The sequence below is a fragment of the Centruroides sculpturatus genome, unplaced genomic scaffold (genome assembly GCF_000671375.1).
Source record: "Centruroides sculpturatus isolate CEXI.00-Female unplaced genomic scaffold, Cexi_2.0 scaffold246, whole genome shotgun sequence".
Lineage (NCBI taxonomy): Eukaryota > Metazoa > Arthropoda > Arachnida > Scorpiones > Buthidae > Centruroides > Centruroides sculpturatus.
Genome location: NW_019384771.1, coordinates 691,944 through 717,473, shown reverse-complemented (window position 1 = coordinate 717,473; position 25,530 = coordinate 691,944). Strand labels below are relative to the sequence as shown.

At 31.2% G+C, this 25,530-nt stretch overlaps 3 protein-coding genes across 5 annotated transcripts in view; 1 reads left to right on the top strand and 2 right to left on the bottom strand.

The window, feature by feature from the left end:
• The window catches only part of LOC111628992 (26S proteasome non-ATPase regulatory subunit 12-like), a 15,266-nt gene extending 12,798 nt beyond the window's left edge, over nucleotides 1–2,468 (bottom strand). Inside the window, exons 1-2 of the mRNA XM_023372853.1 lie at nucleotides 2,400–2,468; nucleotides 2,154–2,311 (exon numbers count right to left, since the gene is read on the bottom strand). Coding sequence (XP_023228621.1) covers nucleotides 2,154–2,258 — 105 coding nt within the window. The 5' untranslated portion in view covers nucleotides 2,259–2,311; nucleotides 2,400–2,468. The remainder of the gene's footprint in view (nucleotides 1–2,153; nucleotides 2,312–2,399) is intronic.
• Nucleotides 2,469–2,653: 185 nt separating this feature from the next.
• On the top strand, nucleotides 2,654–21,780 carry LOC111628989 (26S proteasome non-ATPase regulatory subunit 10-like). Its single transcript, XM_023372851.1, has 7 exons — nucleotides 2,654–2,972; nucleotides 3,398–3,542; nucleotides 3,624–3,722; nucleotides 6,432–6,578; nucleotides 6,755–6,924; nucleotides 10,168–10,249; nucleotides 21,534–21,780. Exons 2-7 carry the CDS (start codon nucleotides 3,441–3,443, stop codon nucleotides 21,621–21,623), a joined length of 690 nt encoding a protein of 229 aa, XP_023228619.1. The 5' UTR covers nucleotides 2,654–2,972; nucleotides 3,398–3,440; the 3' UTR covers nucleotides 21,624–21,780.
• Nucleotides 21,781–21,930: 150 nt separating this feature from the next.
• LOC111628988 (protein outspread-like) overlaps nucleotides 21,931–25,530 on the bottom strand; it is a 68,695-nt gene continuing 65,095 nt past the window's right edge. For all 3 annotated transcript variants that reach the window (XM_023372848.1, XM_023372850.1, XM_023372849.1), the window contains 5 exons: nucleotides 25,408–25,524; nucleotides 22,559–22,645; nucleotides 22,299–22,428; nucleotides 22,151–22,222; nucleotides 21,931–22,063 (listed from right to left, as the gene is read on the bottom strand). In XM_023372848.1, coding sequence (XP_023228616.1) covers nucleotides 21,960–22,063; nucleotides 22,151–22,222; nucleotides 22,299–22,428; nucleotides 22,559–22,645; nucleotides 25,408–25,524 — 510 coding nt within the window. In that variant the 3' untranslated portion in view covers nucleotides 21,931–21,959. The remainder of the gene's footprint in view (nucleotides 22,064–22,150; nucleotides 22,223–22,298; nucleotides 22,429–22,558; nucleotides 22,646–25,407; nucleotides 25,525–25,530) is intronic.

Sequence of the window (25,530 nt, the reverse complement as noted above, 5' to 3'; positions counted from 1 at the left end):
CAAATAGGCTGCCAGGGATATACAGTATTCCATTAAAAGATAACAGATGGGATAGACCTTTAGTGTATATCGGATCCACCAAGCGTTCATTGGCCACAAGATTAAAAGAACATAAATCAGACATCGAACATAATAAGTGTACGACGGCCCTATCTACGTATGCGACAAACTCGGACATCACACCTTTCTTCGATGAAGCGCATGTTATTCGCACCACCCAACACACGGAACAACTAAGAACTTTGGAGGCACTGGAAATCTTTAAAGCCGATTGTAAATCCGCATGCATTAATTTCAAAGAAGAAATAAATCTCTCTGCCGCATGGCAATTTTTAATTGATGATAAATCATAATATATTGTATAAAATAAATTTTATGACGTAATGCACACAACGATTCCCCATTGGTAGAAAATTACATTTCAAATAACACGTGGATTCCTTCCGTTTTCGGAAATTTTTTCGAAAAATGGCACGTTACGTTTTTTCAAAGACATTCGAATTAAAGAATCCGGTTATAACGAAAGCTATAAAGAAGTAAGCCTGAAGAAGATCCCAGGAGGGGAATCGAAAATGTTCGCCGATTTTAAAGAATTTCGCACCAGTTAATGGTTAATTGTAGGTAGTTGTTGGTTTGGAGTATATACAACCCGGTGTGGTAAGAAAGCATATTAGGAATGCTTTTATAATTAATGAAGATGGACAAATAAAAGTAAAGCCTTTGTACAGCATTAATCCATGCCTTTCTTCTAACTGGGTCTTTTTTTCATTCAGAAAAAAATCTAACTCTATGGTATTACTATAAGAATTATTACATCCTATCATGCTACAAATATTTTGCTTCTTTATTCCAGACAAAAAATTTACCAAATTTTCCATGTTAGCTCAGTCGTAACTCTGTAACTACAAAGGTCACTATTTTACTGCATAAGGTCTCTATCAGTAGCACTAAACTTACAGGCAGGTAGCCTGAACAAGTTGAGGAAAGTTTATCTTTTCTTTAAAAAAATTTTTTCACATTGAATTGGATACAAGAAAAACTAGCAAAACATATAATAGACCACTCCTAGACCCATAGTTTCTTTTGATGTTTTGCTTATATAAGAATCCATCAGTACTTTTCAGTCAACGGAATTCCAGAAGACTATCATGAAAGACTATCACATTTAACTATTTAGCCCACACGAAACTATGCCACCATCAAGTAGCCACTTGACTGTCCATGAAGTACTTGATGTTATATAATTATTTGGTGTCCAGGTGGAAGCTTGCTCCCACCCAGGCACCAAAGTGTGAGTGACAACAAACATGTCTAAATGAAAGCATGTAGAATAGGCAGCATACTGATACATATTAAAAACTGACCTTTGGAGGTGAATATCTCACAAAGGTCAACAATTCTGGGGTAGTGCGAAACTCCTCATTCAGAGCTCCAATCTTACCCATTGCCATTAACCAAAAAGTACCAAACAATCTACAACTAAGCTTGTATACCATTCCCAAACAGTCAACTCAGAGATTTCCATTCAAAGAATAAAGTTTTGGGAGATTTGACATTGTTTACTTTCAGCAATATCAAAAGCAAGTTATTCTTTAGTCTGTTTAACATATAACTGAAAAGTAGATCTCATAAAATAAATACAAGACAAATAGACCTCAATTTAAGAGTGCAAGAAAAATTGGCTGTGTTCGGCAGAATCGACAGATGTAACCGAGCAAAGACGTTTCAATCGGTAGCCGTTACGTAGTTACGTCCGCCAAATGACAAGCAACGTAGGCGTCGGAACAAAAAGCGGCCATCGTCAATCAGTTTCGGGTAGCAATAAGTAGCGTAAACGAAAGACGCTAATAAGCATGAGAAAATACCAAAAACATTTCAAAACGGCACTACTGTAGAAGGCATTCTGCAGAAAAATACAGAACAATCAAGTCAACCAAATACAGCCATCGTTACCAAATTTTGGGAGTCTCCCGGGAGAATCGGCAACCAAGTCTACAACTCCATACAAAGACGACAAGAGAGAAATCCTAGAGGTTAATTTTCATAGCCATTTTATTAAGTATGTAAAATGGCTTATTTTAGAATAAATTTTATAAATATTTGTAAAGTGGCCAAATATACTTACCATTGTTTAATATAAATAAAAGACTTACCTTGGTTAATTTTTCGCAAATTGGAAGTTTTTCGTCCACAGTTGAACTGTAATCCACTTCCATTTTTATCAATCGACCAGCATCGGTAAATGAACTCTCCGCCATTTTGATTGATATGACTTGCAATTACTTCTAACACAACTTCAATTATATTAAAACTAGGTTGGAAGTGGAAAGTTTAATTAGTCGCAAAGCGATCAAACTGATAAATCAGGAAGAAAAGAAATTGATTTCGGACCTACTTACCACTTCGATTGTTTTGCAGATTCACTGCCCGAAATTAACAGCGCTCGTCCTGACACCTAACCGCTAAAATATAAAAATTTGAAGATTATTTTTAATGAATTTTAATACTTTTAATAATATCTTATTTATTTTTTAAAATAAAATTCTGTAATAAATTATTAATTACATAAATTATTTAATCCGTTAATAATATTTGAAAAATTTTAAAATACAGTACTGTTCTTGTATCTATTCTGTATATCGCGCACGTTGCCCGATAAAGCGGTTTTAATACAATTGGATAATCAAATCAATCTCGTACTCCGTTTCTAGTGAAAGAGCTATATCATTGGCTTGTTCGTGTTAAAGCCGCTTTATCAGGCAACGTGCCCATTTCAATTCTTTCCTCTCTGTGGACACTAAGAGGATTTTTTTTAGCAAGCCCGTTATGAATTCGGTCAGGCTTACGATAGGGCAGTCGAGTGGTGATGGAATGGAGCTTAGTATATTCGTACGGACCGCTCCCAAAAATTCATGAGGTTTTTCCACCCGACCGGAATCCAACCCAGGTCTTCCGGAGTGAGAGGTTGTAAGGTAACTTATGTTTCTTATGTATTGGTTTTTTTTAATAATAATTTATATACAGGGACAGCCAAATGGTCGAGCAATTAGTATGTCAACCTATCGCTCTGGGAGAGGGGGACCTGGGATCAAGTCCTGACGGATCGAAATAATTTTTCGGGGGGTGGTCCTCCCGGATATGTGCGGCCCGTCCATTACCACCCGGGCCTGGTTAAATTTTTAATAGGCTTGCTTAAAAGTCCCTGTAGCACACAGAGGCTCTTTAGCCCATAGACCGGAAAGAAATAAAAAAAAAAAAACTATAAACGCAAAAAATAAATAATGTAAAATATAAGTTATATAATATTAATTTTATATCAAAACATTATAATAATAAATATTTTTAACATTTCCGACAATAATTTTTATATATAAAATTAAATAAATAAATAATCGAGGAGGAAGTGAGTCTCATCGTCATTTCCGTGTATCAAATTCAAAATGTCGGAGTTGGAAATATGCAAGTTGGCCTACGAGGGACAAACCGGTCGGCTAAAAAGTAAAATAGAAGAAAACAACGACTTAATTCGAGCTACGGATTCGGTAAATTGTTCGTTTGTAACGTAGTATGATATTTATCTTTGGCATTTTGTTAATTAATAGTAAGTTTGTTTACTTCTATAGGCGGGAAGGATTCCTCTTCATTGGGCCTCTTCTGGAGGTAGAAAAGATATTGTGGATTATCTTTTGCAGCTGGGCTCTGAAGTAGACGCTAAAGACGATGTGAGTTATGTCAGTCAGTCACCCTCACCTATTACTTATTTAAAACAGTTATTAACCCTCTGGCACAATTGCACATGTGAATGACACTGCTGGGGTATTAACGGAGATGTAGAGAGTGTCCGTAGGAACAAAAAAGTCTAGGGAACTGTACCTCTACCTGTGGCCCTTCGCAAGATACGGACGGCTCCCCGAAATCAGCCTGTTTCTGGGGCACAATCAGGAGTCGTGCTGCATGCTCCACTAAACTATTGCATTTAACTGTTTAACCCGGGAGACAATGTCGGGTATGAGTGGCCCACTTGACTATTCTCGATGTTTTACAGTTTAGGGGATGCAGGTGTTGAAATGTGAGTGCCAAGTGCATGAGTTTGCGAGCATCAGTTAAGGCTCGTTATTGCTTGCCTTCACTGACACAGGAGCGTGGAGAATAGGCATTAGTACTGATTTGGGATAGAAACTGTTTTGGCCAGTAGAAGTTGACGCATTTTGTTAAACCACTGATTGCCATGTCTAATACGTAACTTGCTTGCAAACACAATGTCTATAAGAAAGATGGCGACTGGAACTTCCACCGGTGGGGTTCCACATTCGGAGGTGAATATCTCACAAAGTGTTGCATGTTTTCTTTACTATTTACTAATAAATATTATTAGAATGTCTGACCACCATACTGGACTGCCTGTTAAATGTGTGATAGGCTTGACAGAATGCACGTTGTGACTTCCTGTAGTCCTGGAAGTAGGCTAATTTTGAGAGGACTATATCTTGTTAAGGGTCACATATAAAGGTATGGTTCCTTTGACTTTTTTGTTCCTAAGGGCATGGTCTACAGGGGACTTATTCTGAGTAGTATCGTTAAGCTAACAAATACGATAAAAACCAATTTCTATTGGAACCGTGTGATTCGCGTTTAATCAACTGTGAAAATGCTATTCCAAGCCATACGTTTTGTTTTCGATTCTGATAGCCAAATGTGATAACTAAGCTTTTGTTATCAATCACACTCAAGCTGCCATTAGGAACATAACGAAAGTGAAAACAACTCGGCGTCTTTTGGTGTAAGAACAGTTTTACTTCACGAGCAATTGGAGAGAGAGTTAATAAACTATGTTGTTGTATTGCTTAAAAATAATAACCTTAACTATTTATGAATATTGTATGAATAATGTAATTGCTTTCTTGTTAAAATTTAAAGTAAGTAACTATAGTATGAACATTATTTCTGAAATAGGTTTCATCCGCATTTGTATAAATTAAAATGATATTTACATATTTATATTCAAAGCTATCAGTTACTTTTCGCCATCTTTCAGGATCTTTTTGTGAGCCGACTTCATCAGAATTCAGACGATTGGCTATTTCTTGCCACAATTTCTGGCAATCTTTTATAGTAAAGGGAGCATCTAACTTCCCTGACATTAATTTAGGGTTGTCTTCCATAAAATTAACAAGCATCTCAAACTGGCAACTTGTAGTTTGCTGGCTTCATTGTCCTTTCTTTGACATTTTATAACAAAAATACATGACAATGCTAAAACCATGTGCTTTGCTTAGAAAATGGCGGGTTGCTGTCACGTGACAAGAATACGATGTTAACTAAACTGTGATTGGTTAAAGCATAATAGCTATTGATAGTGTGGAACCCAGATGCAGCTCAACCAACTACTCGTAGCGAAACCCACTTAACGTGGAGCACAGAATAGCAATTTGTCTAAGGTTCATTAACTGCCTTTTGCTAAGGGGACTTATCAAATTTCCCATGTATTGCTCTCGTTGAGTTATCAGAAGAGCTCAGAATAGGACCCCAGCTCTATTAAGGTCCCAACAATGTCATTTGCATCTGCAATCTTACTGGCAGCTGTATCTTTTTGATTTAGAGATTGACATTGCCAATGTGCTGGTGATTACCCTATTTTTGGGTATTTTTGACTATGATGGGTAATTCGTTTCATAATTTTGGAAATTTTAACATTAAGTATTACTTCACAAAGTTAAATCCATTTCTTGTAATCTTCGGTCATTTGCACTGTTAACAAGAGTATTGGTATAATAACCTATTTATTTAAGCTTCATTTAATATGTGTATTTATGTAATATTGTAATTATAAAGGTTGCAGCATACGTGCACTTGATTAAAAATTATTTCTTTAAGGTCTTGAGTATATTGTAACCTTTATAACTGAAACTGGTAATCTGAGAGCTTGTATGAGAAAATCAAACACTTTAAAGAACAGACAAAATATAGTAGAACCTCAATTAACCAAGGTTTTGCATTATCTAATTAACCCATAAATGAATAAACTACTTTTCATATAATTCATAAAAGCTGTCATAAATACAGTATTATTTTGTGTTATCTCAGATTCTACTATATATCATTCATAAATGACTTCCTGCAGAAGGAGAAGAGAGTGGTTAGATGTGGGTATTTCGGGGTAATTTTTCTTGCTTACAAGAAATGCTGTTGGATATATCAGATTTAAAAATTTTTCTGTAATAAATTACAGAACTTTTTATGCTAGCTATTGGATAATATTGATAAAAGAAACTAATTAGGTAAGATAACAAGTGCATAACTTGATTTGTCTTGGGCCATAGTGCCATATATAACATATATAACAATAGCTTTTAAAATTTATAAATATACTAATAATTAAGTCACATTATCAAAAAGTATGTGCAAATAAATTAATAATTATTATCTTGTAGTCAAAATGGACTCCTTTGATAATAGCATCGTCAGTTGGTAGAGAAGATATTGTTTTAGCATTAATTGAAAAAGGTGCTGATGTTAATGCTGTGAACCAAATGGGACAATGTGCTTTACATTATGCTGCCTCCAAAAATAAATTTGAGGTAAAAAATTTTAAGTTTAGTTGTTATTCAGTTAAATGTTTATAAATTATAAAACTATATTCATACTTAATTAAAGAAAAAAAACAAAAATGATCGTAATTTATTTTTAAAATGTCATAAATTTTTTTATTTGTTTACACTTTTATCTAATCTTTTATTTTTTATTTTTATGACAGGTTGCAGAATTATTATTAAGATACAATGCTAACATTAATATAGGTGATCACATGGGTAGTACACCATTACATAGAGCAGCTTCTAAAGGAAATTCTAAAATAGTAAGATTATTTCTTTCACAGAAAAAGTTAGATCTTCAACCTCAAGACTGTGCAGGAAACACACCATTGTAAGTCTGACAATTTAAAAATGAATTTTTTTCAATATTTTAAAATTAGCAGTATTGACTTTTATTTGTAGGTTATTTTATCATTCTTTCAATCACCTTGTGCCTTTTATTTCATTTATTTAAGTTCTGTAAACAATATATAACTGTACTTCTATATAACAAATTGTTTTCAGGAAAGCACAAAGTATTTGGGTTACAACTTGAAAAAATTGTAGACCTATAAATTCCTACTGTCATCCATCTGTCTTTCCTTAATCTTGAGAACAGAATTAGATAGATTAAAAATTAAACCAGATATGGAAACCTTAGAAGCAGGAGGCCCCAATTAACTATATACAAACTTCTGATGCAAACCAGAAGTCACATGATTTCAATTCAAATGTGAGACAAGCAGAGGGCTAGGGGTTAATCCTTCCTGACCACTTACACTGCACAGGCTGGTAAAACCTGGTCTCGGAGTCGTCGGATGGCTAGGAGGGCAAAAAGTGAGTGGGGAGTGCATCTTCAATGACAGGAGTCAGGTTTAACAAATAAACAAAGCATTTATTGTATAACTAAATCTAAGTTACAGGAGGCAAAAAGAATACTAAGGTTAAATGCGATTATACTACACTATCTACATAAAATGGGTGACTATTCTCGTCTATGTCACTTGCCTAACTTTAGGGAGAGAGAGAGAGAGAGCAATTTTACAAGTTCTAAAATATCCCCTACCGTATTTTACGGACTATAAGATGCACCTTAATTTTTAAGCAATTTTTTAAAAAAATAACATTTTTACCATTTTTACCGCCTAAATTCAATCCTTTTATATGGATTGAAGCAAACGCTGATTCACCAATCAATGCTTAGTAACACTACTGGACGTCTGCTGATCGTACAATGGTCGCACAATGATCGCTGGCCAATCTGTGGTCGTGGATTCAGAACCACCTGTCGTCTTGTAATCCGAGTTTCTACGGCAACAGCCGTTGCTCATTTGAAAAGAGAAAAGACGCAGGAATCGTACGTCCAGACAATTCTATCCCAACACCCCACAACTCATGTTTGTCGCATCGGTGCACTGCTGCTGCCAGTTGAATTCAATGTTGCCAGATAAAGATAGGTTTCCCGCAGCATCAAATATATAGCCATTTTTAAGACTCGGGAATTTTAAATCAAACACTGGACATTTTTATATTAATTTCGAGTATAAGATGCACCTGAATTTTGGAGGCAATTTTTCCAAGAGAAAAGTGCGTCTTATAGTCCGTAAAATATGGTAAATACCTCTTGGAGTAATGGAGAGTTGGCACATCGTCTGTATGGAAGAGGTGGTAGTCCTTTGTGTCTTCTGTCCGGCGTCTTCTCCGACAGGATCCAATTCTTTTGCATGGAGATCGACTGGCACAAGTACAGAAATAACTTCCATGTGCAGATGCGCGCTGAGCTTCCGGGGGCTCGAGCTTTTGTTCAGTTGTTGTGGGAAAGGAGTCATATGATTGTCACATGTTGACATTAATGGTGCATTCTTGACACCTATGTGTCAACTTTCCCATCTAATTGTTATAACAAAGGGTGACCTTCGATCTAATTCTCACCAGGAGCGTTTTTTTCTATCTGAGTTGTTTACATTGTTTTTGCCCGACAACTGCATTTTTTTTTTTTTTTGACAAATGCATTAAATTCGCGGATTTCACACACAATTTTTCCCTTGAAAGCAATTACAGTAGAGCGTCGTTTATCCGAATCAATTGGGGACTGGGGTTGTTCGGATAACTTATTTTTCGGATAACCAATTATGTACGAAAAAATATATTAATTTATCCCGTGTTGAAATTTTTCTCCATTGCGTGTCGCTTCGCATTGAATTTTCGTCGATGTTAAGCCTAACGAAGACTATTGTATCATTAAAAATTATTTTTTTATTTTGTACGAACAAAATAAATATATTGAAAAATATAAAAACAATAAAAAATTATACTTCAGAAGTTAATTTAGTATCAAAATCGTAAAATATTTGAGTAGCCGAAGACATAGCCAAAGATTACAGCGCCACAGCACTGGCGAAAATTTAAATTTGTCGACTGAAATTCCTTCGGATAACCGACCTTCGGATAAACGACACTCTACTGTAATAGATGACTGGCACAATTCCATTGCTAACAGAAAAGTATGATGTATAGGGGCAAGACAATACTAATTTGAGGTGGAGAACATATATTTTAAATTAAATAAATTAAAAATATGATTAAAAATTGCAGCCTGATATTGTCACAATAAATAATTGCTTGTTTGTAGTTCATGTTTAGTTCACAAACATTTACTAAATTTAGACCTGATGAGCATAATTTTGGTAAACCCATTTCATATTACACCAGAATTTCCCAAGCTTGATTACATGAAGCAGTTCTAGGACAAACACAGAAAAAAAAAAACAATTACCTGTAGTGGATGCCAAATGTAATTTTAAGTTGGTAATTTTTTTCAGTTTTAAAGTTTATGGCTAGGTGATTCAAAATTTTTTTAGATTTTTGTTTCTTAAATACATTGTTATTTAGAATGCAAATTATTCCTGTAGATAATTTACAGTAATGAGAACATTTGTCATTGTTGTTATATTAATAGTATTTAATTACAAAATAAAATTTTTGTATTATAATTGATTCTAAAAACTTAATTATGTAAGTTATTAAGTAAACTTTAACTCTTTAATTTATGGACATGTAGAGGTACATGAAATTTTCATTTTCATGACAGGTACTTGGACTGGAAAAGGTTGAAAACCATTGAGTTTTACAATACACATTCACACAATATACTGTTTGATGATGATAAAGTGGTGTGTTTTTGTTTTCACTCCATTCCTTAAGGGATGTCTGACTGGAAATGGAACTGTTAAAGATATAAATTAGCATTTTAACAGTTATCGGTATACAGAAATTTTTTAAATATAAAGATGTATTTTCAGCATTCCATAGAATAATTCACTGAAAAGAGAAATGCTAATATAAAACTTTATAAAATGGAAGTCCCACTGTTCTCACTATCTCTCCATACAAACAAGAACACAGTAAATCCAATATGTTCATCAGACACTTTCATGAAATTCATGGTGCAAATAATACTAGTTGTTGGACTTTTTTTTGATAGAATAGCAGAGTTGTCTTCATAATTTTAAAATATTTAAATATTATGCTTATAACAAAAACTAATGACAAAGCAGTTAAATTTTTAATTTTATAATAATTTAAAATTTTTTAGACATTTGGGTTGTGAAGATAATCAAGTTGAAAGTGTATTGCTATTAATTGAAGCTGGAGCATCATTAGACATTATTAATAAGGTAAGTTTTAAAGTCCTTATAGATACTATAGATATAATTGATTTTTTCCTTCTGTATATGTTTAAATATGAATCCGTAATCTTTAGTCTAAATATATTATTTTATAAAAATGCAAATATTTCTCTCCTTTTCATTGCATGAAAGTAAAATGAAAAAATTTGAATTTTGTTTATCACAATAGAAGACATCCAAAAATGTAGATTTACTTTTGGTTCTTATATATTGTAGAATTATTACTGCTCTGAAATTTAATAATCAAACTTAATGAAAATATAATCATTTATGTAACTTTAATTTCATCATCTACAAAAAGTTTTGTAGGAAGTTTTGTTTTTCGGGGAATTTGCTTCCTTGGCTGCCTTGTTGATTTTTTTTCCTCACAATAAAAGGTAGACCAAGTGTAGCCTTCTGAAAGGCAGCAAGAAATAATGTGGTACAATGCAACTTATGAAAAGACATGCAGAATATTTTCAGGGCCCAAAATTTCCCAAAAATTATTGCACATAAAATAAAACCATAATTTATGAACCATATAATAATTATTATTACATAGTTTGGAAAATGCAAATTAAATTATACATATAAGTAAGTAGGTCTACCATACAATTTGCCATGCAACACTAAACTGATAAGTTAACATAAATATTTTAGATTAAAAGAATGCTTTAATTTAAGCAAATGTTTTCATCATCATAGAATAGCATATACAATTATAAACAAAGCTAGGATCTAGGCAAATATATTGACAGCAAACTATGCAAATTAAATAAATGGCACATTAAAATTTATTAAACAGATCTACCAAAAGGTGGAGTTTAAGAAACACTAGGTTAATGCATGGGCAAACATTGGGGTATTTTGTACTTAGACATGTAGTTCTTCCAGGTTTTCAAAAATTCTATTAAGTTTTTCTTTTACAATTTAAATAAAGATACACTGTTGATAATAAGAATATTAAAACTATTACAGTGAAATATTGACTTAATGTGTGGGTGTGTATAATAGAAATGTAAAGATTGCACAAGTGCTATTCATCAATTTTTATTTTTTGATACTATACCTAAACACCAAGTTCATAAGCAGTTCTTTAAACTTTGCAAATCAAATCAAATGAGTTAATTTTAATTTTTACATCACATTCCATTTTATTTATTTATATTTTGAAGACAACTTTGTAGCCTTGATATACAGTAATGCCGTGACTTACGCGAACCCAGAGTTACGCGATTTTCAAATCTCGCCAATTCGTCTTTTGTTTGAGTGCCACACAACTCTTGATTACTCACTTCCCCCACACTACTGTTCAGCTTACATGTTCGGACATGTCGCGCAGAATCGACACATAGCTACAATTTATTTTGTGTTATTTATTTCTGTGTTTGTTATATCTACAGAGACTCGAGAGACTGTGTGGTGATTTCTTGTAACCGTGAATGAATCAAAAGACGAGATAAGATTAACGAGAACGTTTATTAGCCTACATATATCCGATTTGGATTTTACACAAATTGCGGAATTATACCCCGACTTATGCGAATTCGACTTACGCGGTTATCACTCGGTCCCACCTATCACGTAAGTTTGGGGTATTACTGTATTTTGATGTAAATATTATCAGCCAAAATTTAATTTTAATTTTTACTTATTAAATCTAAAATTGTAAAAAAAAATGTAAGTCTTATTACACTTATTATTCTATTGCATTGTAAGACTGTATTTTAAAATACAATCTTAAAATGCAAAAATCACTCAAAATCAGACCTTATAAATTGTAATCACTGTATATTTTTTAAATTTTGTTTAATGTTTATACAATTATTATAGATGTTTACTACTTTTACTGATAGTGCAGATTAATTTTAAAAACTAATAGTGATTGTTTATAGTGAAGTATTATAAAATCTAACAGGGAGGAGAGCATTGCAAAATGCCAGGGGATCAGACTAAGTCCCAAATAGGGTAATTGCACCAATAAATGACCAATTAAGCACTTGAAAAGGAGATTTGAATATAATCATTGACAAACAGACATTTAACATAATTAATGGTCATTGCTGGTTACCAAGAACTCACACTACTCATTCAAAAGTGAATTTTTAATTTTCTGTAATATTGATTAAATTAAAATGATGTTTTTAAAATTTAAAATTCACTGGTGAATGACCATATGGCTCTAGTAGTTGACCAGCTGAGGGCTAATGAATGACCACAAGTGACTAATAATGAAACTAGAGTTTTAGGATACTATATGCAATTTTATACCATTGTATACTATATATGTTGGCAATTTTATGTAATTCAGTCATGTAATTTCAGATTAAGAAATTGGAATAAAAATATTATCAATAATTGTTAAAATGTTTTTAATTCAAAAATACCATATATACAATGTTATAGAAATTATTGGTTTGATAATCCATACAAAAATGTGTTTCATAGATAGGCAATAGTGTAATAATAATTTTCTAAATTTATCTGATTATTATCAGATGCAATGGCTTCCTTGAAATCTGATAACAAATTAAGTGGAATCTCATTTTCTATCATTTGCAGTGTACATTTATATAGTTCTCCATAATTAATTGATAAATCAGGTTTATTTTTGGGAAACAATTCCTTACGCTTAGCAGAAATACATTTTGCCTAATCCATTCTATGTGGATCAAAAGGAAACAAACCACATGTTTCAAACCCATGTTGAATTGTTCCAATTTCAAAGCTTTCTTTTAAGCTTCAAAGAATAAAGATGCAAAGTTAGTTTTAGAAACTGATTTTGATGATTGTTGCTTGTGTTTTATGACAACATTTCTCCACTGACATTTAAGTGGTCAAAAAATTGCAACGTCACAAGACTGGATAATATGAGTTGCATTTGGCAAAAAAAGATGATTTCTTTTCTCAATACAAAAATTATACAGTTTTTCATTTATATGGAATTTATGTCCATCAAGAAGCAATAATACAGGAAACTGTATTATTGTATTGACCGCATTCTCTGTTTTAAATACTTCAATGGTCTAATCTTCAATTACTGGCTAGGTCTCCGCATCCCTACTGTAAGAACTCGTAATACATCATGCTTCTTCATCCCTTTTTTCCGCCTTTCTCTTTCCCAAAGATCTTTTTTTTTTACCGTATAGCATCTCACATACAGCCTGTTGAACCTTATCTATATCGTGATTTTAATTTTTTTAAAAATAAATGTAAATCTATTTTATATAATATATAATGTATCTGTTGTCTTACTTAATTTATAATTTTTTTTTATTATGTCTGTTATATCTTTTATATTTTGTAATCATTTTATTGGGGATCATTTTTTTTCTTTGTTATTGGGGGGTGGAATACAATCGTCTCTGACGTTTCCAATTAAAAAAAAAAAACTGGATATTCTTATCCAGAAGCCAGAGGTAGAAGACATTTGTAACATATTCATAAAATGTGGCACATATCATCCATCCTGAATACAGCAAAGCCATCTGAAACTGAATCTGCAATATGCTGTGGAATTCTCTAGTATAAGAACACTATCATAGGATTCAGTGACTAGCCACTTGCAGAAAAATTACACAAAACTGTGATACACTGTTTTTCTTGTCTTGATGCAATGTTATAAAAGTTCTTAAAAGCTATAGGTTCCAGAAGTTTGCCAGTTTTTGGACAAAATAATATCCCTGTTTCATCTGCATTGAAGATACGGGAAGGATTTTACAGAATATCACTTGCATGTTCTTCTCTCAAATAATTATTTAATTCTTGAAACTAATTCCTTATCATCTCTTCTGAAACTGATGCTCGAGCTTTGGATATCACTTCTGTATTCTTTGCTGCTACATTAGGGTGCCTTTTTAGAAGAAGCTTTAGCCATTTTTTCCTGGGTGATCATCATTAAATGGGTTCTTTCATTCCATATCTTTCATAACTTTCTGAACTGCATCTTTTACTTCATCAGGATGCATGGGAAAACCCAATTTGGCTTTTCCAACAATCCATTTTTTTGACCTGTCTTCCTCTGCTTTAGTTAATGTAGCTGCAAGGCCCATTTTTTGCTCTATTGGTATCTTTCCATGTAATCTATACTGTACTAATATTATAAAGAGGTAAAGTTTGTACATTTGGATGTAGGAGGTAATCTCTGAAACTACTCATCCGATTTCAAAAATTCTTTCACCAATATTTAGAATGGAACTTCAGGGTGGACATAGGCTGTATATTATTCCGTTAAACATTCATGTAAATTAAAAGATATCATCTAGGATTAAGGCTTTTATGTCTAACAGATGGTGCTAACTCTGCGAGTATGACAACCTAAGTTTGCTTTTCTGTGAGGACGAAGTAAAGCAGATCATCTTTTATCTATCTATATAAATAAAAATGTAATGTTCGTTTGTTCCTACCAATTTCTTTGAAATTTTGACACAATGTTGCATTCGAATATGCACATGTTTTTATATAATATACATGTCGAAATTTCCCCCACTGGGGGGAGATGGACAGGATTAAGGCTTACCATGAAGAACTTGGCTTCTATTATACTATTTTAGATGCGGTTTTTTGCATTTTGATTGCGTTTTAATAGGGTACGTCAAGAAAATGTGCACTAAGAAGGGATTTTTAGAAAAAATCCCCCCCCCACAGAGGAAGTGTTATACATGTATAATAGATACATTTTGAGCCACAACAATGCGTGGCTGGGTCTGCTAGTTTATTTATTAAAGTTCCTTTTGGAATGTTAAATTTTTTGCTAACCTTATTAGCACTCATTTTATTTTCACATACTACTTCTACAGCTGCATATAAATTCTCTTCACTATGTTTAAAACATCTGTAGGCTTTCTTCTTTTTATTTATTTCATCTGCCATTTTAAATTTATCTGTTTTTTGGTCATTCACTCATACATTAGTATGAAACAACATTCACAGATTTTGAATTTTGTGCTCAGAAATGAAAATAACACATATTACTTTATCACCATTAAATGACTGAAACGTTCCTTCACTGGAGAAGAATCACTTTTCAGATCCAGTGAGTGACTACCCTCCTATCTACACACCTTTAAAGGTTATAATTAATTTTTGTACTAAAACCATACTTTAAATATCTACAAATCTATTTCTTTACTCAATGCTTAGGAAAATCAATAAATAATTATTTTAAAATGCTGCTATATGAATCCTTGCCACAATTCTTACCTTATTACAATGCAAGCAAGATTACACCTTACACACATACATATCAAGAAACAAACACTATCACACATTTCTGAATGACCAATGAAAGAGAAAATTTCAAACTGTAGTTGATTTTCAGTAATTCAGTGCTTCTCATTTGTTTTTCTTGCCATGGTGCTTAAGTTAAACAAATTTCTGACAACATGGTCATTTACTGGTGCAACTACCCTATAATATATAGAAATAACAATTGTCATTTGTAAATTTTAATACAGCTGTATTAATCATGCAGTATTATGAATTTTAGAGAAAAATCTGTAGTCTTAATAATTAATATTGATTGAAGTTTTTGAAATATTTTAACACTATAAATTTCTCACAATTACAGTTTACACTCTGTTTGAGGACAGTTGTTAATGAACTAATAATTTTAATAATTTTGACTGTATAACAAAACAATTTCTCATTTTTTTCCCAGTTGATTAATATTTTATAAAGTTTAGGAAATTTAATAAATATATACAGTAGAGCATCGATTATCCGACCCCCGATTAACTGTCACATTGGTTAACCGGCCGTTCTAGTTGGCAAGTTTCAAATGTCCGCTAGTGATGTGGCACTACAGTATTTGGCTATGTCTTAGCTACTTTAATATTATTTTTGTTAAATTTTTGCGTGTTTTAGCTGGCAACCGGCTCGACCATTGAAGGGAGGCCAGTATTTAAACAAGACTTAATTTTCTAATTATGAGTGGTTGTTTGTTTTGTGAGCAATAAAATAATTTTTAACAATACAATAGTGACAATTATTATTTAAAAAAAAAATTGTTAGGCTTAACATCGATGAAAATTCAACGCTAAGTTGGTTAGTAGCGATATACTAATTACATGGGATATACTAATATACTATACTAATAATGTATTTTTTTCATTCTTTTCAGTTATCCGATTTTTTGTTATCCAACCAACCTGAGTCCCCAATTGAGTCGGATAATCGATGCTTTACTGTACTTTTATACATGAATTAGATATATTATTCATTAATAAGTCCTGTATATGTGGCTTTGAAAAAAATAAAAAGCCATTATTTATGGTTGTAGATTAATAACAGGATAAACCATTTTATTTTTATTTTAATTATTCAACAATTAGAAAAAATAACTAATTAAAAAGTTAAAGAAGCAATATCATATTTGCATAGAAAGTCATATGCTGTTCTATTTTGTCAATGTGCTGTACTGTCAGGGACATGAGGGTCAGGGAAAGTTATGGAATTTAAAACAAAAATTTCAGTAGTAACCCTGTCTCTCTGAAGTAAATGGTTAACAGACAAATATTAAGCAATTATTTTAAAATTATTACATTCTTAAATTCAGATGTTTATAATTAGTATTATAAAAACCTTTGAAAATAATCCGTAAGCATCATAATTTTTTGATGTTATCTCATTTCTAGTATCTCAGTCATTTGTAAAGAATGTTTTAGTACAAGGAGGTCATATGTCAGCAGGTGCTGCATAAATTTGTTCTCCACTCTATCCATCCAGATATGCAACTACTTGATCATTATAATAAAATATAATTGAAAACATTTTAAACATTCACTTATTGGACTAAAATATTCATTAAATTGTGGTGTTTTTGAATATACAGAATAAAATTTTAGTATCCCATTTTTCTGAATTTTCCAAAGCTGGTTATAGACTTTTAAATAACACCACTAAAACCTTTAAACTATACCAGCAAATATAATTTAATTTAAATATGTTACGACAAACATTATTGATCCCCTTAGGATCTGCATTAGGTCAAAAAATGTTTGATATAATTAGAATGCTAAACGTTTGAATTTAAATATTTTAAAAATTATAGGAACTGTAAACATTAGAACAAGTATACATCAAAATTCACATATCAGTGTTTATTTTAAATTGAATGCTAATGTTAAAATTTTTTTTTTTAAATGTATTGGTTAATTTTTATTTTAAATCTTAACATTTATAAAAACATAAGAAACTAATTCACTTGTCTGGATCGTCGAAAAATGACTGACATGCATACAAAATGTTCACCTCCTCCTTAAAATTGATACATTCCCTCTTTAGTTTGGCTTTAAAACTTTCCAGAGCTGCTAAAATTTTGATTTGATTGGTGCAAATGGTGTGTTTAATGAGACTGCCCTATAGAAATATAAACATCTGACACTGACATAGAAGCTAAACTTCAGCAAGCCAGTCTGCTTTTTGTTTTGTATATCATACTTATGCTCCGCCAGCCGTTTTCCACCAGATCTCTATGAAATCTATCATCCCTCACAGGTATACTATACACTATATCAGTTATTAAGAAATGGCATCTTTGCCATTTCTTAATAACTGATGGGTTATGCCTGTATGTTATTGAACACTCTATAACTGGCAATTTCTTTGTATAAAGCCTTTAATCCCCAGTTGTAATCAATTAGTATATGTTTGCCTTATCACACCACTTCCAATGTTAACAAGTGTGATAATCATTCATTCTTTTAATATAGTTCTCTGCTAAACCTTGCACCACTGTTCTAGGTTAACCGTGTACTACTGCTATTTTTTCTATGTTTTAATTCTTGCCTTGTGCTAACAATCTATGTGCAGTGGGTGTAGGCTCTTTTTGTAAGTGCTCTAAACACTGCTATTTTGTATGTATAAAGATCATGTGAGGCTGCCATTATGAATAATGGCTGGTACCCTAGTTCATAGTAAACATGTTTCAATCTGGCCATTTTTAAGATAGATGTTCAGATTTAGGAAGTGGGCGTGTTTGTCGCTGAATTATTCTAGGTTAAGTGTAAGACTATAAGGGTTGTAGTTAATGCATTGTATGAAGTTATCTGGCTCAGCTCTCCAAGTGATCAATATATCTCTTCTATGTGATGAAGGAATGATGGTAGAATATTGTGTTCTAAGTTGCGTATCACTAATTTGCATAGGTAAATTTTTTGTAAGTTTATTTTGTTATTGTATTGAAAACATGAAGTGTGGCATAGCATGTGAGCTAATTCTAAAATTTGATGGTAGTGTACAGAGCTTTAAACTACCTGGAATAACAAATCCTGTAAGGCACAGAAGCAAGGCTCTAATTTAACAGATGGATATAAGGATACAAAAAGTAAAACTGTGATGTGTTTGTTATTAGTTAATCCAATATTTTGTAATTCTGCTAGATCTTGTGCATTTTGAATTGTAAATTTATAATTTTTTAAATGTGATGTTAGATGATGAGGTACACCATTTACTAAGTGGGTGATGGGTGATTTGGCTTTGTATACTATTGGTCTTAACAAGGTACTTGGTTTATGCATTTTGGAAAAAGCAAACAACCTAGGGGTATCAGTAGTTCATACTACTGCCCTATTCAAATTTAATTTTCTGGGGTGAGGGAATGTATGAATTTGGTGACACATGCTTGTAAGCTGTCTATATACCCTTCACTGATTAGTTCACATTCTGTGTCAATAATGTATTGATTCAACATCCCCTTGTGTATAGTTGTCTTCAATAATACTAAAGTTTTATTCTTATCAGCCTTTAAAACCATGATGATGATGTCCGCCAGCCACTTTGGAATGATCTCTACAGGATTATTCCTGTAGAGATCATTCCAGAAAAGTGCATCTTGTTGATCGCTCTTTAAGTTTCTGGCTTTAAATGCCACTTTCCATCTGTAGAATTCTTTGTAACTTTCTTTCATACAGGAAATAAGTCTTTCTAAATTTGGTATCATATGTTCAGACTTGCTGTATATCCCAGAGTAATATGGGACCTAGTTTCATGGTATTGATGAGAAAATTTGGAGGAGAGATACTATCCCATCAAATTAATTGCATATCTGTGATCACTTTTGTCCCTTTTCTGCTTTGTGTAGATCCATCTCAGCTTTTTGCCATATCTATTTTGTAGGGTGTTAGGTTATCAGCATACAAGACTGTATGAAGTCAACAGACTGATATACTGTGTTTGGGTCTTGGTCAAATAGGTGGTTCTCAAACTTAACCAAATTATTGAGCTTGGAGTACATCTCTCATGTGGTCATTCTAATGGCTTTCCTTAGGCATAATAATCTTAATCTTGGAAGGGGAGATTGACATTCCGTTGGTAGATGTATATGGAAAAATGGAAAACTTTGATCCTTTGGCAATGTCTCTTTCTAGTAAGAAGTTGAATTTAGCTTTGACTCTCATTAGGGCTAGCACTAACTTTCAATATATCTTAGCCAGCATTGCTTACAGACTATAACTGGCTTTGGAAAATTCAGAACACTATTAAATAACACCACTAAAACATTTAAATTATATTTGCTGGTATAATTTAAAGATGTTATAACAAATGTTTTCCATCCCCTCCACCTCCAGGTCAAAAAATGTTCAATATAATTAGAATGCTTTTTTGACAATCCAGACAACATATAAAAAAAATTAAGTGAATTAGTATGTTGTCTGGATTGTCAAAAAAGCATTCTAATTATATTGAACATTTTTTGACCTGACGCAGGTCCCAAGGGGATGGAAAACATTTGTTGTAACATATTTAAAGGTTTAATATGGAATACTTATTTAACACCACTAAATATATTACAAAAAAATACATGCAAATCAGATTTTCACCACAGTGAATAGTCCTCAATATCAGAAACTAGAGAAGCCCAATTTGGTAACCTCAGATCAGATCCAGTAGGTACTAAGATTTTATTTTTTTTTAACATTTTGCATTAGCACAGTTAATGGACTAATAGAATAATGTATGGTGTAATTTTAATGTGTACTTTATACATTTGTGTTAAATAGTTATCCCACAGAATATTATAACCAGATGGACATCCAGTAAAACAGAAATCTACCGAATCCAGGTTTGAATCACATTATTCAAGATAAATTTATTGAGTTCAGAATCTTTCATTCATGATGATGTCATGGATTATTATAATCACAAGTTTATGAAGAACTGATTAAATAAATGTCATTAAGAAAAACTACCAGGACACTCCTTTTCTGGCCTTGCATGACGAATTTCCATTTGTAAGCATTAGGAAACCTCTGAAATTCCTTAAGTTTTAAAATCAAAAAAGTTTTTACTCTTAGCTTTCTTGTTTCTTAGTACAAAATGAATTAAAACATTTGGTGAATTTAGTCTTGAAAAGGATTGTTTTTTAATTATTACAATTAAAAAAACAATTTCCTTATCCATGAGTTTAAACAAAAAAAAGAGAACTGTAATCAAAAGTATATACTTTTGTCTTATGAGTGATTGTGTTATTAATTCACTGACCCTTGAGTCCCTAGCTTTAGCCTTTTCTCCAATCTTGAATGTTTGAACTATTTTTTTAATTCAGTTAATTTCTTTTCCTTTCCTAAAATTTAAAGAACTGGCAATTTGCCAGGATTTGTTATAAGAGGTGGGTCAGAATAAATGTAGTGATGAAAGCACTACATTTTTGAATGATTTAACATATTGTCCCCATTAACTTGCTTTAACAGTTAAATTAGAGAAAATGGCTACTGAAATCCATTTAAAAATCATAATTGATGATGCATCAAAGAAATTTCAAAATATACAAAATTTTAAATAAATGAATTTAACATAGAAATATCAGTAGCAGTACAGTTTGAATATCACAAAATATATTATACACAACTTAATTTCAATAGATTTAATGATTATTTTTAAGTTTGACTTTGTCAACTTAACAAATAGTGCCATTAAAATACTACAAACCCTGTTTTGGTGTGCATGTGATTGTGGAAAATCATTAAATTTTAAAAGACTTGTTAATATCAGAAAAGAAGTTTTAACCTGTAGTTCTGTGCATTTAATCTCAAGGTTAAATGCAGTTTAAACTCTTGCAACTAGCCATAGTTGTTGTTAGAATATTGATCTTTTCTGCAACCCAGTTTAATGCCATGATTCATGTCACTAGTCTTCTGCTGGAATTAACTGGAAAAATGATGTCACATTGCAATTTAATTTATTCTGAATAAACAGATAAGACTAATCGGGGTAACGGGGTAAGATTTATCCTGATTAATATTGATGTTTGGATCAAAAAGTTATTTATTAATATATTTTTTTCATTTGTTAGGAAAAGAAAACACCACTTCAGTTGGCACCAATTGCACTGAGAAATCTAATTCAACAAAAACAAGAAACAGCAAATAAATTACACCATTAGTTTAATTTCTTTTTATTATGGACAATTTGTTTAATGAAAAGTAATATTGTTACATGTGAATGCAAATTAAACTTTTGAGTAGTTCTTGTTATAAATTGTTATTGGTATATTCTTACAATTTACATAAACTACAGTGTTCCTAAACCAAATCTTTTGAGTCGCGCATTCTCGTGGAAACACCCGTCAGACGATCTGTACAAGATTTTTTTTTTGGTAGAGCCCACGGGGCTTGGGTGTAAATCTTGTATATTTCTGTACACGGTTAAAATTACTGGCTTTTGCTATACAGAGTGGCAATTTATATTTCTACAATGTGCAGTGTGTGTTCGCTGGATTTCACCAGTCGTCGTCATTCTGAGTCGGAGTGCCAGACGTAGTCTGGGGAGCCGTCAGCACCGGCAGTCTGTGGAGCGAAGGATAGCTCACTGACCTCGCCAACTCTTCAAATAAAATAGACATTTACATTAATGGACATTTACAGATTTTTTACATTTCAAATTGGCTTTTCTACACAGAATTTAATTTACCTCTTCCACAGGTAACTGCAATTTTGCACTGTTTGCTTGGTGAAGAACAAGCATCGTTACCTTCTTGGAATCCTAAATATTATTTTTTCTTTGTCAAAATATAATGAAAATTGTAAATAAAAATGAAAAAGATTTGAATTATATTTACCCAAAGAAGAATTAGACAATACAGCTTTTAATTGTAACTGCAACGATTTTATTTCTTCTTCTCTTTGTGTTCGTTCACTCTTCAAACTGTTATCAAGTTGCTTGCAATGACTATCTAAAGTGTCTGCATGCTAAGGATTAAAACAAATATACTGTAAATTTCTTAGAAGTGAAGTTAACAGCATAAAGAAAATCATCATTTATTGCTGATATATCATTAAATTATTATATAATGAAGAATATGCAAAAGTTAATACTAACTGTTTGTGCCAGATGGAGTTCTTGTTTCAACTGAGCAATTTCTTCTTGTTGTTTTGTTAATTCCCCCTCTCGAAGACTAAGTAATTTCTGCAATTATTTAAAATCTTGTAAAATATTACTAAATCAAATTCTAAAATTCTATTTGTAAAATAAATCTCACAGTATTATAAAGTGTATGTAATAGCTATATATAATAGTTGAACTGTATAGTAAGGGTATTCATATAATTATATGCCTGATGCCATTAATAAACGAGAAGTTGACAATTATAAACCTATTATCATAGTTTACTTCAAATCTATGATGCACCTTAATTTCTACATGCTCTTTTTTTTTGAAAAAAGACATCTCTAGACAAAAACACTGAATAAATTTATATTGACAGAATCACCTCTGTTGACAAAATTTATTCAGTATTTATTACAAATAAAGTAAATATATCACTGTCTTCCAAATTACCAGTCAGAAACTTTACTTTCCATGCTAGACTTTAAAATCAACACTGAATTCAGTATTCTCATCTTTACCAAATGCTTTAAATGGCAGTGAGGATAAATTGCATCAGAAATGCAACATTTCTTGAAAGACTGCACAACTTTTTCTGGAGTTTTCATTGAGTATCTAAGACACGACTGTAGACTGAGATTGAGCTAAGTTGATCTCAGATATTATCTGTTACAAATGTTGCTTGAATAAAAATCATTAAAATGATTTAGTGACAAACAAGAATCGTGACACCAGAAATTGCTAATTAAGACATATTACATTGAGCCTAAAATATTTTGAGTTTATTTGATAATTTTAAACATAAATATCTCATTAACTGTATGATAATTTGTTATTCCCATCAGAGTGACTTAGAATAAAATATTTTTAAAAAATTACAACTTGCAATATTAGACTAAAACTACATAAACATTTCACTTAGTTAATTTAAAAAAAAAAAAAACAGCAAATCAAATAGTCATATACATGCTCATGCTTATATATAATAAAAATTAAAAAACATAATAAAAGATATTTTATATTAACAATTAAGTTGCATTAATTCAAGCTATTAATTATACCATAACACACAGCAAGTTTTGATAAATTAAATGTATTGTTAGATTTATAAATTAATCTAAAATTATTTCTGTTGTGTAATCATTTCTGCCACAGCATATATATCTGTGATGTTCAAAAATAATGTTTGGATTATGTAATACTTTTTAATTACTACCAATAATTTTTTAAAAGATATTTTAAAAATTGGATCCATTGCCTAGTTGTTGTCAGGCTAATGTTTATCCAATTAAAAAAATCCAGTAGCATATTGCATAAAACTTTTCTGGCTTAGGAAAAGTAAGTTTACAACATGATCTTTTGTTGGTCTTTTGCCAAAAGTTATGTTGCTCCAGGATTTGCCTTTCACCTTTTTAGAAAAATTTCCTAGGGACAAAATCTAAATCTATTAGATAATATTTTTATTTAAATTTTTTTATTTCTGCTACAATTAGATAATAGTAATAAACTATGTTGTAGGATAATTGTAATATAAAAACATTAATGTACAGTTTAATCAGAGCAATCAAGCCAAAAATGTCCAATTTAATGAAACATATTTATTGATTTAATTACTAATATAGACAATTTAACTTCCAAGAAATACTATTTACTATGTGAAAAGAATTAGTCATACATTTCCATACAAACTCAAACTTCTTCTATTTTGTTAAAACAGAATTTTGTTTCATAGAATAGAACAGGAAAAAAAAACTTCAACAGCAGAATCCCAATGAAAAGTTCATTAAATAGAAGTTCTATTGTGTTTTCATATCTACTTGTATAATTTGTTTGGCTTTTACTCTATAAAATAATTCGTAATAAAGAGAATTTTATTTATAAACATGATTTTGTTTTTAGATAAATTAGATATGAAAAAATATCCACAAAATTCTGACATCTAAATGAAATAGATGCAACTTAAAATTATAAGTATTGACATTTATATAAATTTTCTGTTGAATTTAAGAAATTAAATATTTTAAAATGATCAAATATATAATAAAATAGCATAGTATAGTGATAAAAATAAACTAAGGCTGAATAAAATTATAAATCTTTCATCAACTAGAAGATATCAATGAAATAGTAGATTTTAGATTAAAAAAATATATAAAATTTGATATTTTTCAATAAAAAACAGATGTAAACAAATGGCATATAGATAAAAATTATATTTCACTGAATGTATCAGCATTTAAGATTAAGAAAGTAGGTATATGCATGCATGCATCAAATGAATAATGCAATACACAAATATTTATTCTGCAGCAATTTTAATTGACAGCTCCAATGTTTTCAATATGATTTATTATTCACCTTTTGTAATCATGGTTTATTTTGAATTTTAGTTCATAAGAATTATCAGTAAAATTAAATCTTAAAAAAAATAGCATTATTTACTTAGATATTTCAATGTTAACTCATATGAAGCTGAAGAGGAGAAAAATTACTAAAATCACTACTAATAGTAATTAAGAAAGCTATACCAAAACAAATGTATTATATTAGCAAGATAAAATATAAAGTTGCATGACTATATTTATTAATTTGAGAAGCCAAGTAATGCACAAAAGTTTATATTAAAATATTTTATTCAACTATACTCAGTATGAAAAATTAGTAAATATGCAAGCAATGACTAAATTGATTACATTCATCATGTATTTCCTAAAATATCATTTCATTCATTCTTTAATCAAAGTTTTTAGTAAAAACACTAAATCCAATTACAAATAAATTCAACATAATGAAAATCTAATTATATTAATTCATCACCAAATTAAAGTATTAATAAAACTTACTTTTAGTTTTTCCATTTCATCAAGTTGACTACCATTTTGAAGTATGTCTAATTTCTGTGCAATATCAGAAGCTAAATAGGCTCTCAACTGCTTATTCCTTGCAATCAAGTCAAAGAGCTAAAA